Source organism: Thunnus maccoyii, chromosome 11, assembly GCF_910596095.1.
Source record: "Thunnus maccoyii chromosome 11, fThuMac1.1, whole genome shotgun sequence".
NCBI lineage: Eukaryota > Metazoa > Chordata > Actinopteri > Scombriformes > Scombridae > Thunnus > Thunnus maccoyii.
Genome location: NC_056543.1, coordinates 28,642,084 through 28,662,747, shown reverse-complemented (window position 1 = coordinate 28,662,747; position 20,664 = coordinate 28,642,084). Strand labels below are relative to the sequence as shown.

At 37.8% G+C, this 20,664-nt stretch overlaps 2 protein-coding genes across 3 annotated transcripts; both read right to left on the bottom strand.

Moving 5' to 3' along the window:
* Positions 1 to 48: 48 nt before the first annotated feature.
* Positions 49 to 15,929, bottom strand: pla1a (phospholipase A1 member A). Of its 2 annotated transcripts, none has more exons than XM_042427370.1 (11): positions 15,380 to 15,929; positions 14,402 to 14,621; positions 10,723 to 10,900; positions 9,632 to 9,740; positions 8,081 to 8,182; positions 7,101 to 7,193; positions 6,325 to 6,507; positions 3,956 to 4,045; positions 3,017 to 3,122; positions 1,765 to 1,917; positions 49 to 715 (listed from the first exon to the last, which is right to left on the bottom strand). In XM_042427370.1, the coding sequence occupies exons 1-11, from the start codon at positions 15,444 to 15,446 to the stop codon at positions 625 to 627; spliced, it is 1,392 nt and encodes a 463-aa protein (XP_042283304.1). In that variant the 5' UTR covers positions 15,447 to 15,929; the 3' UTR covers positions 49 to 624. The 2 variants fall into 2 exon arrangements, with proteins under 2 accessions (XP_042283304.1, XP_042283305.1); XM_042427371.1 differs by having other exon boundaries at positions 6,325 to 6,489; positions 15,380 to 15,928.
* A 535-nt stretch (positions 15,930 to 16,464) lies between these two features.
* Positions 16,465 to 19,947, bottom strand: hsd3b1 (hydroxy-delta-5-steroid dehydrogenase, 3 beta- and steroid delta-isomerase 1). The gene is made up of 3 exons (XM_042426544.1): positions 19,069 to 19,947; positions 18,539 to 18,703; positions 16,465 to 17,790 (listed from the first exon to the last, which is right to left on the bottom strand). Exons 1-3 carry the CDS (start codon positions 19,217 to 19,219, stop codon positions 16,997 to 16,999), a joined length of 1,110 nt encoding a protein of 369 aa, XP_042282478.1. The 5' UTR covers positions 19,220 to 19,947; the 3' UTR covers positions 16,465 to 16,996.
* Positions 19,948 to 20,664: the final 717 nt, after the last annotated feature.

Below are 20,664 nucleotides of genomic sequence, written 5' to 3'. Positions count from 1 at the left end.
CACAACTGTAATTGTTTCACCTCCAAACATGCACACAGAAAATCAAAGCACGGTCACCAGTTTATTGCTCGGCTGTAACAGACAAACTGAATTCAGCACCAATCAGCAACACTAAAACTACATGTGAGATACATGAAATTAGTCACCGAGAACATCCTAAAACCACATCATAGAAGAAAATTTAATTCTCTGAACACTTCTCAGAGGCAGAAATAAGCTAAGAGGCCGGAATAACACAGAAACTGGGATTACGAAAGGCGAGACTCTGGCAATAAGAAATAAAAATGTACAACTGATCTTTTCTTTTCACTGTTTCATGATCATGACAGTTATGATGTTTGAAGATCAGGTTAGCAAATGACCTTAGTATGACTACATGACATTGTCTGCACTTGTCAGTTAGTAGTTGGGTGACAGACTTTATAATATTAGCATCCTGAATAAAACTGGGATCTTTGGCTCCACCTACTGAGGTTTAACTCTGATCATTTTTTCTTGAACAACCTGAACAAAGTATTTCAAAATGTGAAACTGACTCCACACAGTGCAGACATCCCTGGGTGACTTTGTTGTGTATTTACTGGATGGATTTTTTTCAGAGTCCTTTTGAGGAGATCTCTTTCCTCAGAAGATGCCACACACCTGTACAAGGTCATGTGACCACGGAGCTCCTCGTCTGACATGGATATTGTTCACACAGATCGGCTCCTCACGCCTGAAACAAAAACACACTTAAATGTTATTTAGATGTTTAACTTTTTCTTTAAAGCTGCTCTAATCAATATTTCTATATTAAAGATGGTTCAATTGACTATGTGTAATGTGACAAACCCACTGAGAGTCATAACCCAACTCTGCAGTCTCCCTCAGCTCTGTGGAGTGTTTTAGCGTCTTTCAGCTCACTGTTTTGGTTCAGCCTCACCGCTCTCATTCACCAGTTCAAGTTAGCAACTAAGCGGTGAACCTCGTGGAGCATTCAGCGGCTAAAGAACCAAATATTTACCTCAGTAGTTAGTGGAGACCAAAACAGAGCTTAAGGGAGAGTATTTAACTTACTTTTGTCAGGTGGACACAAACATGTTGCTACATACTTGCAAGACGTGTAAATAGGCGACCGTTTGCTAATACATTCACCATAACAACTTTTTTTCGGTGATAATATGTAAATGTTGTATCTACAGCTTGATCCGCTGCCCCCCCCCCCCCCAAAATACTGAATGAATAACCACCAATAGCTATCAATGTATTAAAGCAGCTAACTGCGCTGGTAATGAGCAGAAGCTGTGTGTCACCATGTTTTGGGAAAAACATTAATATTTGGGGATACTGAGACTACAGAGGGACAGTGGAGAACTTGCTTATGGTGCAGGAGAAGCTTAAGATTTTTCAATGGAAAGTTTTTTCATGACAGGAATCCACTGCAACTGTTGTGAATCCTTCTATCCTCCATGAAGGAGCAAGTGACACACTTTTAAGACTATACATGGTGTATATATGATGCTCAAAATAAAGGTTTTTGGTGGGTTATCTATGCCAGCTGTGCAGACAACAACTGAAATGAGGTTTGTGATCTACTGCTTGTATATTCATGTATCTCCATATGTGGCAGCTCAACAGAAACAGGCCTGGCAGCTGTTTTGTTTCTAGAACCTGTTAATGATGTATAGTGTGCAGAAAGTTCAACTCTGCCAGGAGGAGGTATGTGAGTTTGTGTGGCACAGTACGTGTGTGGTGCACGTTGTATCCATGTGGGTCTGTACGTACCTCAGAGAGGGGAACTCGGACAGACAGACAGACTTGACGTGGATGTCTCCCTGTCTGTAGAAGCTTCCAGTGTTCCTCAGCTCGATGGAGTTGATCTCACACAGGGCCACAGGGTGAGCCAACACCGTCCTGTACACTGTTATGTCTGTCTGACTAAAATACACACATACACACACAGCATGCATGTTAATAATGTTGTCATTACCTCGCAAGAGAAGACATTTATCACAGCGGGCAGTTATTGCCTTCTGTATTTATTACTTTGAATTAACAGAACTACAACAAACTGACTGACATGCCCCACTGCTTTGCTCTCACTCTTTTTGATTCAACAAGGGGGAACATAAAAAATTCTCCTCAATTTTTTTTTTTTGCTCTGTTTTCCTTTTTTTAATACAAAAATATGTCTATTATCACAAGAATATAAGTATAAACACAGTTTAACCAACTAGAGGATGATTAATTAACAGACATAATAAAACAGAAAGTCCTCCTGAACTTGTGTATAGGCACTTTTCATCCCTCAACACTTCTGCCACTACATCCTGCACCTGGCCAGGCCTTTACAGTAAAACAAACTGTAAATAGAAGTTGGCCACTCGCCTTTTCTTAGGGGAAAACAATTTATAGTACAAGCTTTGGGATGAGGGCATTGCACTGCAGTCTGTGCAATCATCCAGAGCTGAACATAGGGAAGCTACAAGATTGTTGTCACAGTCAATTTTGCTCTACCTACACTTATTCATTGTACTTTTAATTATTGGTATCCATATGTTGAAGCCAAAAGCAATTACTGAATATTTTAATGTGCCACTCAATCTGTAGATGCATCAGATGAATGCGTCAACTTCTGGCTTGATGTGTGATTTTAGATTTTGCAATAAGGATTTGTGACAAAGTTTAATAAGGATTTAGGACTAAATTAACCATAATTGGTCAGTTTTTATTCTCTAAACAATTTTCCATGTCATATTTGTGGGAGTTTATGTTGATTTCCATAACATCAAAATGAAGAATAACAGATCTTCCATTCAGAAACACAATTCATCATCTCAAATGTAATATTTCAGTATCTCCAGTATCTACATATATGATCATGCAGACATCTTTTAATGAGAAATCAGACTGCACTTTATTGGCTACATACAATCTGGCAAGTTTACATACCTCAACAAAACTGTATCAGCGAGAACCTTTTTATTACACTGAGCCATGGTACACTTGTTAGTGTGTTGTTAGGTGTGGTACCTACAGCCTGAGGCTCTTCTCTGTTCCCAGGTTCTCAGTCCTCAGTATCACTTCCACCTCTGCGCTCTTATCCAGGGCAGAAACCTCCAGCTTCAGCAGGATGTGATGAGCTGAGCAGAGGAACAGCGACACATGTATAAAAACGTATGATTGATGGCATGAAAGTCGGACACAATATGAAACATTAACACAGTAATTAACTGTTAACTGTGACACCTTGACTGACAAAATACCAACATTTTAGAGAATACGATGATAAGTGTTTTTGAATTATTCAGCCATAAACATGATCAAAATATTTCTCCACTGAAATTGTAGTTCACCAACTAGCAGTTGAAGATCAAGGACAAGGAGAGGAGCTTCTGATACAGCAACAAGGGAAGTGGAACTTGAGATTCTGAGAGCCAAACTTATCTACAGTGCTGCAGCGGGCCTACAGTAATGAAGGAGTCACACCAACATTAGTATGGAGGACTACAGGTCAAACAGGACAGACCTTGTCATTACTACTAATAAATTATGTAATGGATAAGACTTGATATGACTTTATAGAGACATTTCGGGGACTCTGATGCAAATCAGCATTGCCTTTGAGTGGAGAGATGATGACATGTCCTTCCTCTCTCCACAAGGTTAACAAGTCTAGTCTTGTTTTTTATCATATTTTTAGCTGGACATTTTGTGGTCCCCTGAGGATGAACTGTAATCACTCTGATGATCCCCTGACTTTCCCTTTAGTGCCAACATCAGGTCAAATTTTTAATTGGTCCGATATGCAAATAATAAATAATGACATTCCCGTCAGCCTCAATTTAAGCACTGAGGGAACTAAAGGTCTTTTCTTTCACTTAGCTCTCTCTCTCTCTCTCTCTCTCTCTCTCTCTCTCTGTCTCTCTCTCTCTCACACACACACACACACACACGCACACACCCTAGCACTCACCACAAAAAGGTGACGAAGAAGTTGTAAGGAGGAATAGCTTCTGCTCTTTGGGAATCGGTGATACGGTTATCCCGCTGTTTTCTGATAAACCTGAAACACACACACACACAGTGAATGAGGGTCACACTGTAGGCCTACTGTACGTCACAAATCAAAAAGACTCCCATGTACATTAACTATGTCACTGTATCAGCGTGTTCTGGCGTATCAGGGGGTGAAATGATAAGAAGCTGCCAAATGCTGCCTTGTGACGAGACCAGAGCCGCTGCCTGAGTGCCGCCTGATGCCGTATCTCCAGGTGATACTGAGACTAAAAGGAGAACAGAAAAGGCTACCCAATTTATATTTTTAATTCTTTTATAATTTGATGTTACTGATCCTCTCTGTCATACCGCATCATAATGAAATCTTTTATTGCTACTGTCCTTTTCTTGTTTTTGTGTTTTCCATTTATGATTGTGCAGGGCTTTAGGTAGGGGTGAAATAATTAATTCAATACATTTTTGCATCAATGACACATTATGAAAAATCAATACATCACTTTGCTAAAAGAAATGCCTCAGTCCAGTCACTCTAGCTTCAACAGTAAAAAATACAAAACACCTTGAATCTAAAATAAAATCCTGCTGTTTATGTTTCACTTTGTGGGAGGATAGTTACGTATATATCAATGTAATGAATGAATGTATTGAATCCAATCATGGTTTTCAAAGTTGCAACAATTGAGAAAGAAAACAAATTGCTGATTGAAGAATCAAATCTGAATGAATCACTGTTTTTATTGATTCAGTAGAGAAGTGGTCTACCTATAATAGTGGCGAATGAGGTATTTAGATCTTTTACTAAAGTAAAAGTATCAATACTGCACTGTGAAAATACTCCTTAAAAATTCAAAATGTTACTTAGGTAAACGTTCAAAATATTATCATCCAAATGTACTTGATGTTATTGGATCATTATCACTGAAACAATACTTCAGTATTGTAGCTGTCTGATGTGGAGCTAATTTTAACTACTTTATATACAGGATAGTTTCATTTATAACAATGCATCACATTCCATTACATGACCATATACTTTGTACAAATTTAATTCAGAAATGTACATGTAGAGGAGTAAAAAGTACAATATATCCCTCTGAAATGTAGTTAAGTAGAAGTATAATGTAGCATTAAATGGATCAAAATACAAGTATTGTACTTTAAATTGTACTTAAACACAGTACCTTCTTGAGTAAACTGTGTGAGTTGCATTAGCAGTAGTAGAAACAGTAGCAACAGAAGCAGCAATACTAGCAGCAGCAAGAGTAGTAGGATAGTAGTGAAAGCAGTACAATAGCAGTAGTAATGATGGGTTGTAGCAGCAGCAGCACTTGTACCAACAATGTAGCAGCAGCATGAGCCGCAGCAGTGGCACAAAAGAAGTAGTCTTTGAAGTACAGGTGACTTTGGAACACCTGAATGTGTCACATCTTTGTCTACTGCCCAGAATATTCACTCACAACATTTATATGTTTTAGGTTCACAATTACAAACAATACAGGAATAAATATCAGTTTGTTAAAAGCTAATAAGTTGGAGGTGTACAGGAGTATCTTTTTAAAATTTTTCTAAACAGTTTTATTGAAACAAGCATACAGCAAGTTTACACCACCTTGTTCATACAACTTAAGTCTACAAACACAAACAGGCCAGGGGGACTAAAGGTTGTAATAAAGGTTGTATAAAGTGAAATAAATATCTTGTAAACAGTGGTTCTCAAACCTTTTCACGTTGAGGACCCTTAAACTGACACAAATTAGACCACGGACCCCCATTTGATAAGATTTGGTTCCAGGGTCCCCATCTAAGAGTTTTGCTTTTAGATGTTTTATTACAGAAAGTGTATCAAACCCATTACCAAAATAGTCATACATTCTGTTATTGTGCTAGTTATAGATAGAAATTATAGTGAAAATAAATCATTCCCCTTTTTTGCTTGGGACCCCCCGAAACCCCCACAAGGACCCCTTGGGGTCCCAGGACCCTACTTTGAGAAGCAATGTTGTAAAGCTTATAGTCATTATATGTTTTAACAGCTTTTTTGTTTGTACTTTCAGATATTGAAGAAAAAATATTGATTGATATGGAAAGTCAGCTCTGTAAAGTCTGGCTTTTTGCTGAAGAATTTGGATATATGTATATAAAATTTGATCAAAATAGTGAAAGCAAATTAATCAAAAAGAACTGCGAGCAGATATTCCTGTCATATTCAGTGAGTCCAAATAATACATTTTAGTAATAAAAAGTGAGATATGAGGAGATGTGATCAGCAATGATTAGTGCCAATTCATTCCACAGGTGTTTTGTATGTGGGAGGTTTACTCTCACCTATAGCTGGACATCTCCCCTTGAAGACGTCACAGTCCACACAGCGTCCCTTCAAGAAGTTCTCATAGCTGGAACACGGGATGCCAGTTAATGGGCACGAGCGGTTCAGCGCGCTCATGTAGACGTGCAGCGCCCTCATGTGGTCACATATCACATAGCCGTACACTGGAAAGTACACAAGAACTGACAAACACACAAACACTCAGGGAGCCAACTATCCGGAAACTGTAACTTATTAGTAAATTGTTAGTCAATTATAGTCTTTAAAAAACTGTAAAACCGGGTTAAATCTATTCAGGTAGCTATAATTAGCATTTTATTCACAACTTCAAGATTCAAGATGTTTATTGATGTTATTATTCATATTAACATTGTGATGTTATTATTCATGTGAGATACTTTGGCTTGGAGGCTTCATTGCAGCATAAACAGTAAGTAAATATATATAAAAAGACATATATAATATATTTCTCATAAAAAAGACAGAATCAGTGAATTTAAACCCTATAGAACGTTATTACACAGATGGAGGATATTGCACAAAAGGTTGAAAAAGCACAAAAAGGTTGCATACACAATCACTGGTCTGGAATATTGCACAGACATTAGATTGCACTTTGTGTGTGTGTGTGTGTGTGTGTGTGTGTGTGTTTGGGATGAAAAAGCTGTAGCCTATACTATGGAGGACACACCAGCCAAACTCAAAGATCAACAAAGCTGCTGCTCTCTTGTCATAACTGTTTTAGCCAGTAAGTGTCAGTGAGGGCTGAACTCACTTGAGGAAAACCGGGAGCGAGCACATCCAGTCTGGTCCTTGCCTCCGTTCAGAAAGAAGTCCACATGACCGACAGGGATGGAGATGCCAAAATCTGATGCAGGAGAAACATACATCATCAGTATTGTCAATATTTTCTCACTGTAGTGCTGCTCTTTACTCCTCACTGTGCTTAACCACTGTAAACACAAACCTAAGGTTAAAAGGGAAAATTCAAAACTAAATCAAAATTTTAAAAAGTTTTGAACAGTAATGTCGATGTCTATAAACTCAGATAGTTTTGTTTTTGGTGCTGTATGTTCACCCACCATTACATGCTCACTCCAACCCTAATATGGACGCCTCAACTTAACTACCTAAGTGCACCATCTTCAGAATATTTGCATAAAACTATGTTATTAAAAATATGGACCTCAGGATAATTCAGCACATTAAATTTTCCTTACTTTCCCAGATTCTCTTGCGTTAGTTGCTTAAAGCCGTCATTATTAGGTGACCTGACTGAGAAGCTAACATTAGCCACCATAAGCTACTAGTCATACCAGAGTAGGGCTGTAGCTACAAGTCCAGTGAGTGTATTGAACTCAGCAGGGTTACATTTCTTATAGAATCGACTTTTCATTTTAAAAGAGAAAGTTTCTTTTATTCCTTCTTTCAAGAGTTACACAGTGTCACTTTTGTTAACTTTAAGCAATTAGTGTTATTTATGCAACTTTTTAAAATTTACCTATTTTTTTTTTTTTTTTTACAATATATAGTAATAAGAATATATTACTTTTATTTGTATGTTTGTCATATTGTGACACATACTATTGCTCATACTAACTGTTTACCTTTCTAACATGGAGGAAAATATGCTTTCCAAATCCTCTATCATAGACCACAACAGTACACAAATATTCAGTCTCAGTCTCTGGTATTATGGTGGAAATGGAAAAGAATCTGCATTATTTTAAGGTTTTATAAATAAAGTTGTCTCACAGTCAGAGTCTGTGTGTATGGCATCAACAAATTGAGCGTCAGAGGGGTCAAGTCGGTCAAAGGTGTCAGCTCCTTTAAACATGGGTCCAGCAGGGTCAAGGCCTGGGTGACAAGAAGGGAAACAGTAAAAGAGATCATTAGGAATACAAGCTTGACGTGGAGTTCACGTCATTAGAAAATAACAATTCCAGGAGGATTGTTTTCTTTCAGTACTCTAGATAATGAATGTGAAAATGTTGAATAACAGTTGAGAATCTAAGAATTATTTTGTATTTTCATTTTGAAATACTCAAAACTTCAATTGTAGTTGTAGAGTTTGACTGATGTGTTGTGGTGTAGTGCTTTTACAGGTTTATTTAGGGGGAAAAAATGAATCTATAGCTCTTTCTTCACCACAGCATCTTTTAATAATGTGAGAACTTCAGCAACATTTTTATTTGAGCAGCCTGGTTTCCGACTTTGGTTTCTCGGACCGTATATGAAGTCTCTGTGGTCGAGGCAGTACTTCCTGATGTGCAACAACTACTGTGAAGAACTGCTGGACTGAACATTGTGTGATGAGAAAAGTGACTGTTTAGATATTATCAGCAACAGTTGGAAATACATGACAGCAGTATATATAATACTGATGCAAAAATCACAATAACAATATAGTACTGAATACAAACTACAAAACAATAGCCTTAACTTCCTGTTGCTACATTTATTACATATAAGTCTTGCTGCATGCTGAACTGATGTCTGAATCCAACTGTTTCCCTTTTTTCTTAATTCTCAAAGATATTTTGTAGTTCTCAAACTTTTTAGCACTGAAAAAGCACTTAACTGTCATTCACTAGAAACCAAAAGGAATCACTTTAGAAAGCTGTCCATTGTTCATTGTTATTGACTGATAGACCTTTCAGATATTTTATTATTACCATTTATTTGAGCTGTGAAAAATTTAAAAAAATGTGTTCTAGTACATGCCAAAATTCCAATCAGCATCAGTGGCGCCTCTGAATTGTACTTACATTCAAACTTGCACAAGCCTCCCCACTCAGGCAAAAAGAATATAAACAAGTGAACAGTGGTGCATTGTTGAGTGGTGTGTTCTGGGATGAGGGGACTGTGCCTCTCCACACAGCTTTAGAGTGGCTCTTATCAAAGTGCCGTTGTCCTTTGAAGAGCCCTGCTAATCTTGCAAGGTCACACTTACATGCATTCACAGACGAATCCTTATCTTGCCTGTTGTTACGTCCCCTTTTTCTCTAGACATGGCAGAATAATAATAGCAGCAGGCAACTTTTATTTTCCTACCACCAACAATATTGTTGCTTGTTGAAGTTCCTTGTCATGGTTTTATCCATTAGGACTACGCCTAATTCTTTAAAGGTTGCAACATTAAATTTGCATTTTCTAACACAAAAACCTCCTAAATCAGCCATCAGATGTTAATAATTCTGCAGTTTTACAAATTCAATTCTGTATTGCAAGAAATGAACAGTTTTCATAAAAGACTTCTACTTTCCTTACTCACTGAAACATCATCAGGAAGTGGTCTGGACTCACCTGTGATTCTTGCAATCTTCCCTCCAAAAAGAGTCCCCACGAAACCAGCAACATGTGCCCCGAGACTGACCCCAATGAAATGGAAGGACTCGAGTTTGCATCCATGTTCCTGTTGGACAAGACAATAAACCTTAGCCATTTTTATTTTCACCTGATGTGCTAAGTTCCTTAATATGTGATTGATTTCTTCAAAGAGCAAAATCAAAACTCTGTATCATATGTGAACAACAATATATCTGGATTGTAATTTGTAATAGCTGTAGAATTTGTATACAATTAGCAGTAGTAGTGGTGGAAGCACATATACTGTATGTGGGAATATGTACTTTTGAAACAAAATATCAACTGGAACAGTAAAACTAGATTTTTACACATATCTTTTGAAAGAAAGAACACTGTGTTCACCAGCTAGTCACTAACTTGGTGTGTCTATTGCTGGTGCTGGAAAGTACAGACGGGTTTTAGAGCTTTTTTCACTGAAAACAGCTGCCTGCTGAAGATGGGCTTGATTAGATTAGTGAGACTGAACCAAAACATTAAAGTTTTGGGCCACAAAACCAAAACAATGAGCTGAAGGAAGCTAAAAACCTGCAGAGTCTAGTGATAACAATACATCGTTTGATCTACTGTTAATATAAAATTGTTAATATCTTGATCAGAGCAGCTTTAAGGCCATTTCATGCTATTGTGATTTAGTGTTTTCATAAAAACAAACGATGGATGTGTCTCGGGGCCCTTGCAGTATCTGAGGCCAGCAGTTAAATCTTTAATTTAACATTAACAACTTCTATCTTCTATATCATCTAGTTAAAGGTGTTTGGTTACCAATGTCATGTAAAGCTTCCATAAATTTTAAAAATCAAATCTCAAAAGGTCTTACATTTTTAGTTAAAGTAGATTTTAAGGGGTCAAGCTACCCATAATTACTCATTAATTGAAAATAAAGGATTCTAAATGCCACTTGTAATTGTTTTATCAAGTGTTGAACTAATTGTCTGTTATGTAACTAGTAACTAGTTTGTAAGTAAATCATCCAAAAGAAAATCTTAAAATAAGAATAAATCCCAAATCCTCTCTAGCATCTCTGTCACCTGCAGCTGGTTGATGAGGACAGAGATCTGCAGAGCCACCTCCTTATAATTCTCCACCACCAGGTTGTAGGCGAAGGAGGCGCCATAGACCCAGTCCACCACCAGCACGTTCACATCCTGGGCTCTGAGAAGGGCCTGCGCCAGCTCTTTCACCCAGGAAGGCTTACTGCCTAAGGCCCTGCAAGGGTGGGGTGGGGTCAGGATGGTGGAATGAAGCAAGGGTCCAGGGGAGGAGTGATAGGTGGGAGGATGCAGAAAATGGCCGAGAGAAGCAGAGGGAGGGGTGGAGGAAAGTTTGTCTACATGTTTGCTGTACAGTTCATTTCCCTTCTTTTACATTGAAGTGTTGCTCTGTACTAATGCCTACTATCACTGTGTGCATTGCAGTTTAGTGTGTTAGCATGCTAACAAATACAGCTAAGGCAGATGGAAATGTCATTTGTAGGTATTTGGTCATAAACCAAACTACTGCAAACCGCTACTTCAAACTACCACCTGACTGTGGTGCTAGATGAAAAGTCAGGGGATCACCAAAATTATTAAATTTCATCCAGCAGGGGACATGGATGTTCACACCAAATTTCAGGGCAATCCAGCCAATAGTTGTTAAGATATTTCATAAAAAGCCAGAAATGTCAACCTGCTGGTGGCAAATGAGGAAAAGTCAGGGCATCACCAAAGTCAATTGAATTAATCCTCTTTGGACCATGAATGTCGAAATTTGTCTAAAAATGTCAAATTTCATGGCAATCCAAACGTTGTAGACATATTTCACTAAAACAAAAAGGCTGATGGGCTGGTGGCACTAGAGGAAAAATCAGGGGATCACCAAAGTCGTTAGGATTCATCCTCTGGGGATGATGAATGTTTGTACAAGAGTTCATGGCAATCCGCTCACTAGTTATTGAGATACTTCAGACTGGCACTTTATCCCTATAGCCATGCTATAGCTAAAAAGCATAATCAAAAAGACTAGACAGTTTTCTAGTGTTTAATATTTCTATTGTATGCTGTTTTAATCCTGCACCTGTACCAGACTGGGGCTGGATATGCACACTAATAAAGAAGATTATTTACTTAATTAGTTTTCATTTTGCTATTAGTTTGGCAATTTTAAAGTCTTTTTCAGTGACTGAAACATGACCTATTTCATGAATTAATCCTTTATCCTGTTATTTGGTATGCATTATGCATTATGCTCATTTTCAGCTCTAGATTTTTATTTTTGGACTCCACTAGAGTAGCTTTGCATGATTCACAGTTAAGAAAACTCCTTATTTATCTTATACTGACTCTTTATGCAGCCCCTCAGTTCCGCATCTAAGGGCCCCCTTTAAGGACAATGAAAGGTAAATGAAAGAAATACTGAAAAACAAGGCTTAAAATGATCATTAAATCATGATTATTAACATTGTTTATTAGATTATTTATATCAAACTGAGAACTGAGAGTGAAGTCTCAAGAGATGCATAGAAGGATCTAAGAGTGAAAATCATTAAAGGGGAACTTTTATGCTTTTCCTTATTTTCAGTCATATATATAATGTTACAATGTTGATGTTAAATGTAGCCAGTGTAAATAATGAGGTAAATGTATGTAGAAGTAATCCCTGTGAGCAAAAAAGCATTGACTTCTGACTACCTTGAAAACTTGGTTTCCAACAGTTTTTTCTACTTTCAGCCCGAGCTGATGTTGGCTTGTGACAAATTTCTTTATATGGTCATCTGCTCCATGCACAGCACACCAGTTAATTGCTCTACTCCGCTAACATTATGGCATTTTTCCATTGTTTTGGGGGTAGTTGCACTGGGCCATGACTCAAGTCAAGCTGGCACACTGTGAGTGTTTTTCCATTACACAGCACGGCAAAGTAAAATAAGTTGTTAACCTGTTGGAGGGGTGCTGGTTGTTTGCAGCTCATCAAACATCATCATCACTGTGGCTGTTTCCGCTTGTACTATTTCTCCCTGCATTCTGACGCACTCCCTGCTATCTGATGCGCTCAACAAAGAGTTGAGCGCATCCATATGTTGTTGTGTTGACTGGTTTTTAGCGTTGCTAATGAAGCTCTGCTAATTCAGTGAGGAACATGTTTAATTTCCTGTAAATTCTTCACAATAAAAATCTCCCATTATTTAGTCGCTTAAAAGCTTTTAATATGAAGCAGTAAAGCAGGAAATATTGGGTTTGCATCGTCTGTAATTTAACATGACTCTGATACGAGCTGCCCATTGGCAGGTTTCCTGAAAACTGGCCAATCAGAACAGAGTGGACTCATCTGGAGGGGGGCCTTAAAGAGACAGGAGCTAAGACTGACTGTTAAGAGACAGAGGCTGAACTGAGGGGCTGCATAAAGGGCCAGTATAAGATAAATAAGGAGTTTTTTGAACGGTGAATCATGCAAAGCGACTCTAGTGGATTTTCAGAATAAAGATAAAAATAAAAAAGAGTCATGGGAATTGTAAACAAAACTACTTATAGAGAACCAACAAACACACTTTCTATTAAATTAAAAGCACTAAAATTTAAAGATCTGGTTGACTTCAAAACTGCCCAAATCATGTACAGTTAAAAAATCAACAACTACCCAAGAGTATCTAAGGGTTGTTTCAAATGAGAGAAAGTAAACATGACCTGAGAGGAACTTGTATGTTCGAAAAGCATTAAGTAAGGACAAATGCATCATTGTGTCACAATCAAAGGAGTTAATGTATGGAACAACCGCAGTAAATAAATGCAAACATATGGAACACTAATCAAATTAAAAAGACTCTTTAAAGATAATAAAAAAGTGAACGGATATGGGATGGATTTGTGATGTTCTGTTTGGTTCCAACTTGACTGATTTTTTCTTGTGTTGTTTGAGTGTTTGGTTTGTGATATATGTGACTGTTTTGTTCTTGTTTTGTTTGAATTTTTGGCTTTTGTTTGATTTGATAGAGATGGGTATCATGGAAACTGGTGGCAGATAGTCGAGTTTTTATATTAATCATAAAAGTTTATTGTTAAAGCAAAAAAAAAAGAGTTTAACTTCTTCCTACTCCTTTTCAAAAATGGAATGCCTTATTTGAATTGTTAACTGGGATTTTGATATATATGTTTGCTGATGATTTTGTTTGTTTGTCTTGTTTTCTGGCTTATATATTTTATTTAGTTTAGTTTTTTTTATTGAAAAAAATATATATAGAGAGAGAGGGAGCTGGAAATGAACACAAAAGGTTCCCTTTAAAAATAAAATAAAATGAAGCTAGGATAAATTATTACATGACTCCACCCCTGGCAACAACTTTTGTATGTTGTCAGTATGTTGTTATACGTATGTCAATATGTATTGTTTTTGGTATAAGGTATTTTTTATGTTATATTCTTTGACATATATCATTTTGGTAATTTATGCTTGAAAACCTGAGAAAAAAATCTATACACACATACTTGGAGATTACATCATGACTCATGTGACTGGACTTGATTGCACTACACATTGTCTCATTTGTATTTGACTGCCTATGACAATCAGTTGTTTGTTGTTTGTTATGTATCTTACATAAGTCAGCAAAATGGACTTTATAACAATTTTTCCCAGAATGCCTGAAGACTAATCTAGATTTTCCATCTTATTTTCTACAAAATTAATATGATCTCTTACTCCTTTGCATGTTTGTAAAGGTCTACTCCTCACCTGTACCCATGGATGATGACCTTGGTCGGGCGGGAGATGTTGAAGTAGGAGGTCTGCTGTGTCTTGGTGAGAGATTCCTGGTTGAACATCTGTGCACAATCCATGTTTCTCCTGGTCAGTAGCAGGTACTGGACCTGCAGCTTGACCTGCTGCCGGTACTCCAGCCATGTGGTGTTGTTGAGGTCAGCACACTCATCATCTCTCTGCCGTTCTTCTACACCTGGTGGTAGATTAGGATATATTATATTATGTATATTGTGTTGTAGTCTTGTGCTTCATATATGCTGATATTGTATATTGAAATGTATATTTGAAGTGTTAGGTAAGGGGATAATCACTGACACCATATTACAAATAAATGCCAAATAAAATAAAATCAAAGCTGAGTGAATGGTATGTTATGATCAAATTTAGTTTTTTTAGGGAAGAAACAAATGATTTACAAGTGTTTTATTTGTGATACTGCTAATTATTTTTTACAAACACTCAATGTATAATTGGTTGACCTTGATCATGATAGTATGTCTTGTGCAGTTTGGAACACAAAGAAAATCTAAAGGTAGATGTTGTATTAGAAAAAAGAAATAACCTTTTAGATTAAAAGGTCCTCATTTCAGTGTATGAATATGCATATGATCCAGTAGTATTTTTAAAATGTATTAAACTCTGTCCCAATGAATAAATGTACTAGCACTTAAAGTAAAACTGAACTGTGTAGTCAAAATCATGTCAGATTTTCAAATTTATTATGTATTTATTCATTAAGATAAATTAAAATGAGTTGTTGACAGTCAAATTGTTTCATATTGCAGAAAGTACTCATGTAATGTTAAGTGATCACAATATTCCTCAAGTTTTACATGGGTTCATAACACAGCTCAGTCCTTTTTCTCTTACACTTAGACAGCTAGAGCTTTTTAACCAAAATACAAAAAGTAACGCAGGATAAAATACCTCCTTAATGGCCGGACCACTTACCTACCACCAGTGATATGACGTGGATCGTCAAAACACAGAGGAGGATCCTTTTGCGTTCCCAAGGCATTTCTGTAGTAACAGAGCTGAATGGGGAAAGCAGCTGTCTGGGAACTTTAAGTCAGTGCTTAACGGTGCTCAGCTGCTCCGTTTAGCCCCAGACTGGTGGATGGAGATCAGCTTTTGGTTTGAGAAAATCCCAGCTCTGTGCAGTGTTGTAACTCTCCAACGACTACTCAGCCTTTAACTGGCAGATAGCAGGAATGAAGCAAGGCAGGAATCCATATAAAGCAGTCCAAAAAGAGAACTATAAGAATGTTTCTAAAGATCGTAAAAGAGTTTACTATGTTCCTTTTCTTGAAGCTCCACTTTAAGCCTGAACATATCCACAACAAATGTCTCCCTGTCCCTCTTACTCAGTCATCACATTTGTTAGTGGGTGACTGTTTTTTTCCCAGACTGAGCTTGTTCTGGACTGACAAGTGGTTGAAGCTCTTTGCCTGGCGGTAAATTCATGACCTCATTGGTGTTCAATGGCTGTTTGTTTAAAATGCCGGACTCTGGCCTGGCTGCCCACTGATTTGTGTGTGGATGAGCTTGAAAGTGTGTGTGTGTGTGAGAGAGAGAGAGAGTGAGGAGGGGTCACTCTGTAGTGTCTGAGGGAAATCAATCACCAGCTGATTGATTTTTCCACTATCAATACGCTTTTACACAATCTATGCTCTTTGTAAATACTTTGAAAGACTGAATATGCAGTTTATTTGACTGGATCTTGCCTCTTGTTTGTAATTACACACAAAATATAATCCTTCCTAAGGAAAATAGGTCAACAGTAGTCGCAGTTGGCAGTGAATTTGTTTGTCTCAGTGTTAATCACATAGTGATTTAGAACATGATTATACTTAAGGCCTCAGTAGAAAAAAGAAACACATTTTGACTATTAATAGTAAATTTGACTCTCCACTAGCTACTGTATGTGGAGTTTATTATTACCAAAGCCCGCTTGCTTCAAAACTCAAAGAAAAATGATGCAACACAAGCTTTCTTTGGTGACAATGAAGTTGCAGAATGTAGAATGAGAAGGAGGATGGGATTTTCATCATAAACTTTAATTTTATACCAAGCATATTTCCATACAGTAACACCAGGTGATATTGAACAATCGTGTCAATGTAACAAGATCAAAGTCCTATCCTACTGATAGTCAAGTTATTGCCTTAAACCATCTCTTCTTAAGCATTTGTAAATCCAAAAGCACTGACAAAACAAGGAGTGAATGCAACTGATCTGCAATTCAAGAAAATCAAACAAAAACGCATACTGAAGTTATCAGAATAACTTGGAAGAGGCTATAATTACATACAAATTTCACACAGTGCATTTAAAGAAACACTAACAATGGATGATCACCATGTGTGCGTAATATTTACTTTCACTTTACAGCTTTTTGTTGCTGCAGGACAATGGTGTTATTCATGCATGAGAATGAGGTCACAAACTGACACACATCTTTGTATATTTAGCTATTTTTCAGTGAAAAATCCTTCATATCGTGATTTTAGTACAATGATAATTATCAGAGGTTATTTACTCCTTATTTTCTATGAATATATATATTTTTTACTTCCTCTCCTGTGGCAACTGGGAGGCAAGCCATTCAATGGTTCTTTTGCGTGCTTCCTCCCAGGTGTATCTGGGGATGTATCCCAGGTCCCTCTTAGCCTTCTGATAGGAGAAGCTGAATGGTGTGTTCAGCATGGTGAGGAGCTGCCGGTTCAGAGGTGGGACGATGCGTATGAAAGGACGGAGCATCATGCACAGAAACTCCAATAAGTAGCAGATCACATAGAGGAGGCCGAGTGGCAGCAGGGGTTTCTCTTGAATGTTGAAGCCCAAAGGTGACATCATGGCGTGGTTGAAGTCTGAATAACTCACAGGTGGTGTATCATCTGAAATGAAGTAAAAGTTTCCTCCAATCATGTTTCTTTTTTGTGGATCTTTGAGGCTGTGGGCTGCCTGGATGTGGGCGACAGCCACATTGCCCACATAGACAGGATTCACACGAGCTTCTGGTGCAGACATTCGGTACAGCACATCCTTGTTTCGTATCCCGTCGCCCATGTGACCCAGGAGGAAACGACAGCCCTCCCCATAGATGTACATGGGTCTGAGGGCGCATGTGGCCAGTCGACCTCCGTTTTGGAGCACCTCTCCGTGGGCCTGGAGGGATCTCTGCTCAGCCTCCTTTTTGGTTTTGCTGTAGGCAAACTTCAGGGAGGAGTTGTAAAATGTGTCCTCATTGCCATTGATTATAGGTTCACCTTTGGCGTTTGGGCCCATCACCTCAATGGAGCTGGTGTAGATGAAGGACACTACGTTCTCTTGAATACATGCTTCCAGAAGCATCTGCGTTCCTGGAAAGCAAAGATGATGTTGATTTCATACATGCTGAAGGACTCAAAATGAATTCATCTCACCTCAGAGGAGTATAAACCTTTCTTATGTTGTCAAATCAACTTGGACTATTTTATCATTAAGGCCAAGGACTGCATAAGAAAACTAGAAAAGTTGCGGAGAAATTACAGTTGAAACATTTGAAATGTTGAAATGTCTATGTGTGGCTGGGATGTTTGGAGTTTAACCACTAAAAATAGTTGAAGTGGCAGTTTAAATGGAAGCACTGTTGAAGGAGGAGGAACAGGAGCAAGAGTTGAAGTGTCAGTGGAAGTGCAAATGCTTAAAGGAGTTGGAAAGTAAGATGAAACTCAAGTGTCAGTTAAAGTGTAAGCATGAAGTGTAACCACTGAAAAGAGTTGATGTCAGCTGATGATTTTACCGTCAGTTCAAGTGTACTAAAAGAAGTTAATGTCAGCTGTAGTAAGTGTAAGCTGTGAAAGCAGCTTACTCAAAGTAAGTCATTAAAGCAGTTTGAAATGGCAGTTGATGCAGAAACTCGAGTCAGTTGAAGTATAAACTCTGTGTAAAGTTGAAGTGTCAGTTTGAGTTTAAGTTTAAGTGCCAAAAAATGAAATAGTTCTATTTTATCAACATCAACATTTGGAGGCATTATGACACATCCATCAAAATCATTTAGAAAATTCAAGCCTGGAAATGAAAATAGTTTGAGGTTTCCCAGTAGAGCTTTGAATGTGTTATACTTACCTTTGACATTGACCCCGTACATCTCGCTGTCCTCCACTGATCCATTAAGGTCAATGATGGATGCGATGTGGAAGACAACTGATGCACCTCGACAGGCTTTTCTTAGGAAATCACTGTCCCTGATGTCCCCCTCAAAAACACTCACCTTTGTGTCACCTCTACAGTCTGGCACACAGCAAATCAATAATTAATACAATATGAGGCATACTTATTAAAATACAAAAGAAATAAATACAAAACAGTTAAAATGACAATTTATGGTATTTTCTTGTGTCTTCTGTCCCTAAATAAATGTAGGCTACTATTGCTGTTATATGAAACGCTATAAAGTCAACAGCAATAATATAAAACACCCTTGGCTTTCAACCATGCTTTACGTTTATCTAACAAATTCATACTCTCATTTGTTGCAGAATTTATTTCATCCCAAGAATAATCATTTAGTTGAGGTTACTTTGGGAAAACCAATAATCAATCTTTTTGTAATGTTAAAGAAAAACAGTGATGAGTAAATTTAGTCAGATTTTTACCCTCCAGAGTCTGTACAATTTGGGGCGGTATGTGTTTGTCCAGCAGTCGAATCTCAGCCATTTTCTCTTCCTCCAGCAGCAGCCGGACCAGTCGTTTCCCCAGGAATCCACAGGCTCCCGTCACCACACACACATCCCCTCTCAGAGACATTGTAGGTTTATTTTCTCTTGGAGTGACAACAAAAAGAAATCCTGCAAACTTCACTTCCAAAGCTCCTCTTTTGGTGACCTCTTAACAAACTATAAAAGAAGTGGCTCAAAGAAGGAGAATACAACTTTTGTGTTCTTGGAGGTTTCAGATTCTGTCTGTGGGAGAATGACAGCACCCTCTGCACTCTTTGCCTCAGCCCATCCACTTTTTGTAAGCCCAGAAAACGTACTAGAAAAAAAGAATTATTTGCACCAAGGCAGTGTGAAAAAAGGGGATGGGCCCTGCTACTTCAGGGTGTGACGCTTTCTTAAGCTAGACAAAATAAGCACTGGAATCTTTTATATGCCAAGGACAGTTGCTTTCTAGAAGCTGTAAGCTTTTATTCGATTGGGAATAGCATTCTGTTTAAGACGGGGGGCCGATTCAGCATGCTTTTACAAAGCATACTTCTTTACAAAGCCTTTCAAAGCATACTTTTGTCCCAGCTGGCTGCTATTTAACTGTTTTCTGCCTTCTGCAGCAGTTATTCTCTAATTGTTTTAAGTATGCAGCCCTGTGGAGTGTTTCTTTTTCCTTGAACAAAACTCAGCTTTATGCAAGACTTCTGATTACTTTTTATGAACACTTTGTATCATTTAAATCTTTGTATTCAAAGTGACCTTAAATAAACTAAAGAGTATATTTGTTTTTTTAGTCTAGTGATGTGGCTCTACAAGATTTGAAGACCCGTTTACTGCTTTGTTTAGAAATTCAGAGGTTTCAGAGATTCAGAAGTTTTAAAGGGCTCCTTTAAAGCAGTTCAGATCTGTACTCAAGGACATTAATTAAGTAACTCAAATACTTCCTCTCCAAGGTACAAGGCCAGATCAGCCAAATAGAACAAGATAGGATGTTTCAAGGTGACACTGTCTGTCCAAATGGCCAAATATCTTTTCCCTTGCACAGTGATGAATTGTAGTTGGCCATGGTTTACTCAGTAAAGGGTACGGTGGGTCATATGGCAGTTCAGTGGAAAGTGTGAGTGTTGCAGGGTTTTTACCTGTGACCTTGTAGTTATGGGTATACTCTATATTATCATATATGTAAACATCCAGAGTTATATTTGGCCATGGTCTTTGTTTTTCATAATCATCAGTTTTTCCACCCACAGCAACATTGTGGTCTTGATGTTATGCTACATAGGCTTCTTTTGATGTTTTCGCCTATGAAGATGATTTGCTTTGTTTGAAATAAGTCTGCAACAGAGAGTGAAATTAGGACATGTCTAAAATATTATTGTATAATAAAAAGTACTGCTAGCTTTGGGCATCTTCTCCTCAGACAACTATCACAGGTTCTGTAATTTCAATGATATTTTATGCTCCTGAATACTAGCTGTCTGCTTTTCAGTATTTGTAGTCCTTGGCAGAGCAGTCATTGATATTTCAGCTGTCTGTTGTCTTACC

Bases quoted from the DNA above. Each gene is read 5' to 3' on its own strand.
- pla1a (XM_042427370.1), bottom strand. From the start codon at position 15,446: ATGCCTTGGGAACGCAAAAGGATCCTCCTCTGTGTTTTGACGATCCAC. The intron at 14,622-15,379 runs GTAAGTGGTCCG...ATCTACCACCAG, and splicing joins CGTCATATCACTGGTGGTAG to GTGTAGAAGAACGGCAGAGA. The intron at 10,901-14,401 runs GTGAGGAGTAGA...CCACCCTTGCAG, and splicing joins GTCATCATCCATGGGTACAG to GGCCTTAGGCAGTAAGCCTT.
- hsd3b1 (XM_042426544.1), bottom strand. From the start codon at position 19,219: ATGTCTCTGAGAGGGGATGTGTGTGTGGTGACGGGAGCCTGTGGATTC. The intron at 18,704-19,068 runs GTAAAAATCTGA...GCTGTGTGCCAG, and splicing joins AATTGTACAGACTCTGGAGG to ACTGTAGAGGTGACACAAAG. The intron at 17,791-18,538 runs GTAAGTATAACA...TTTGCTTTCCAG, and splicing joins GTACGGGGTCAATGTCAAAG to GAACGCAGATGCTTCTGGAA.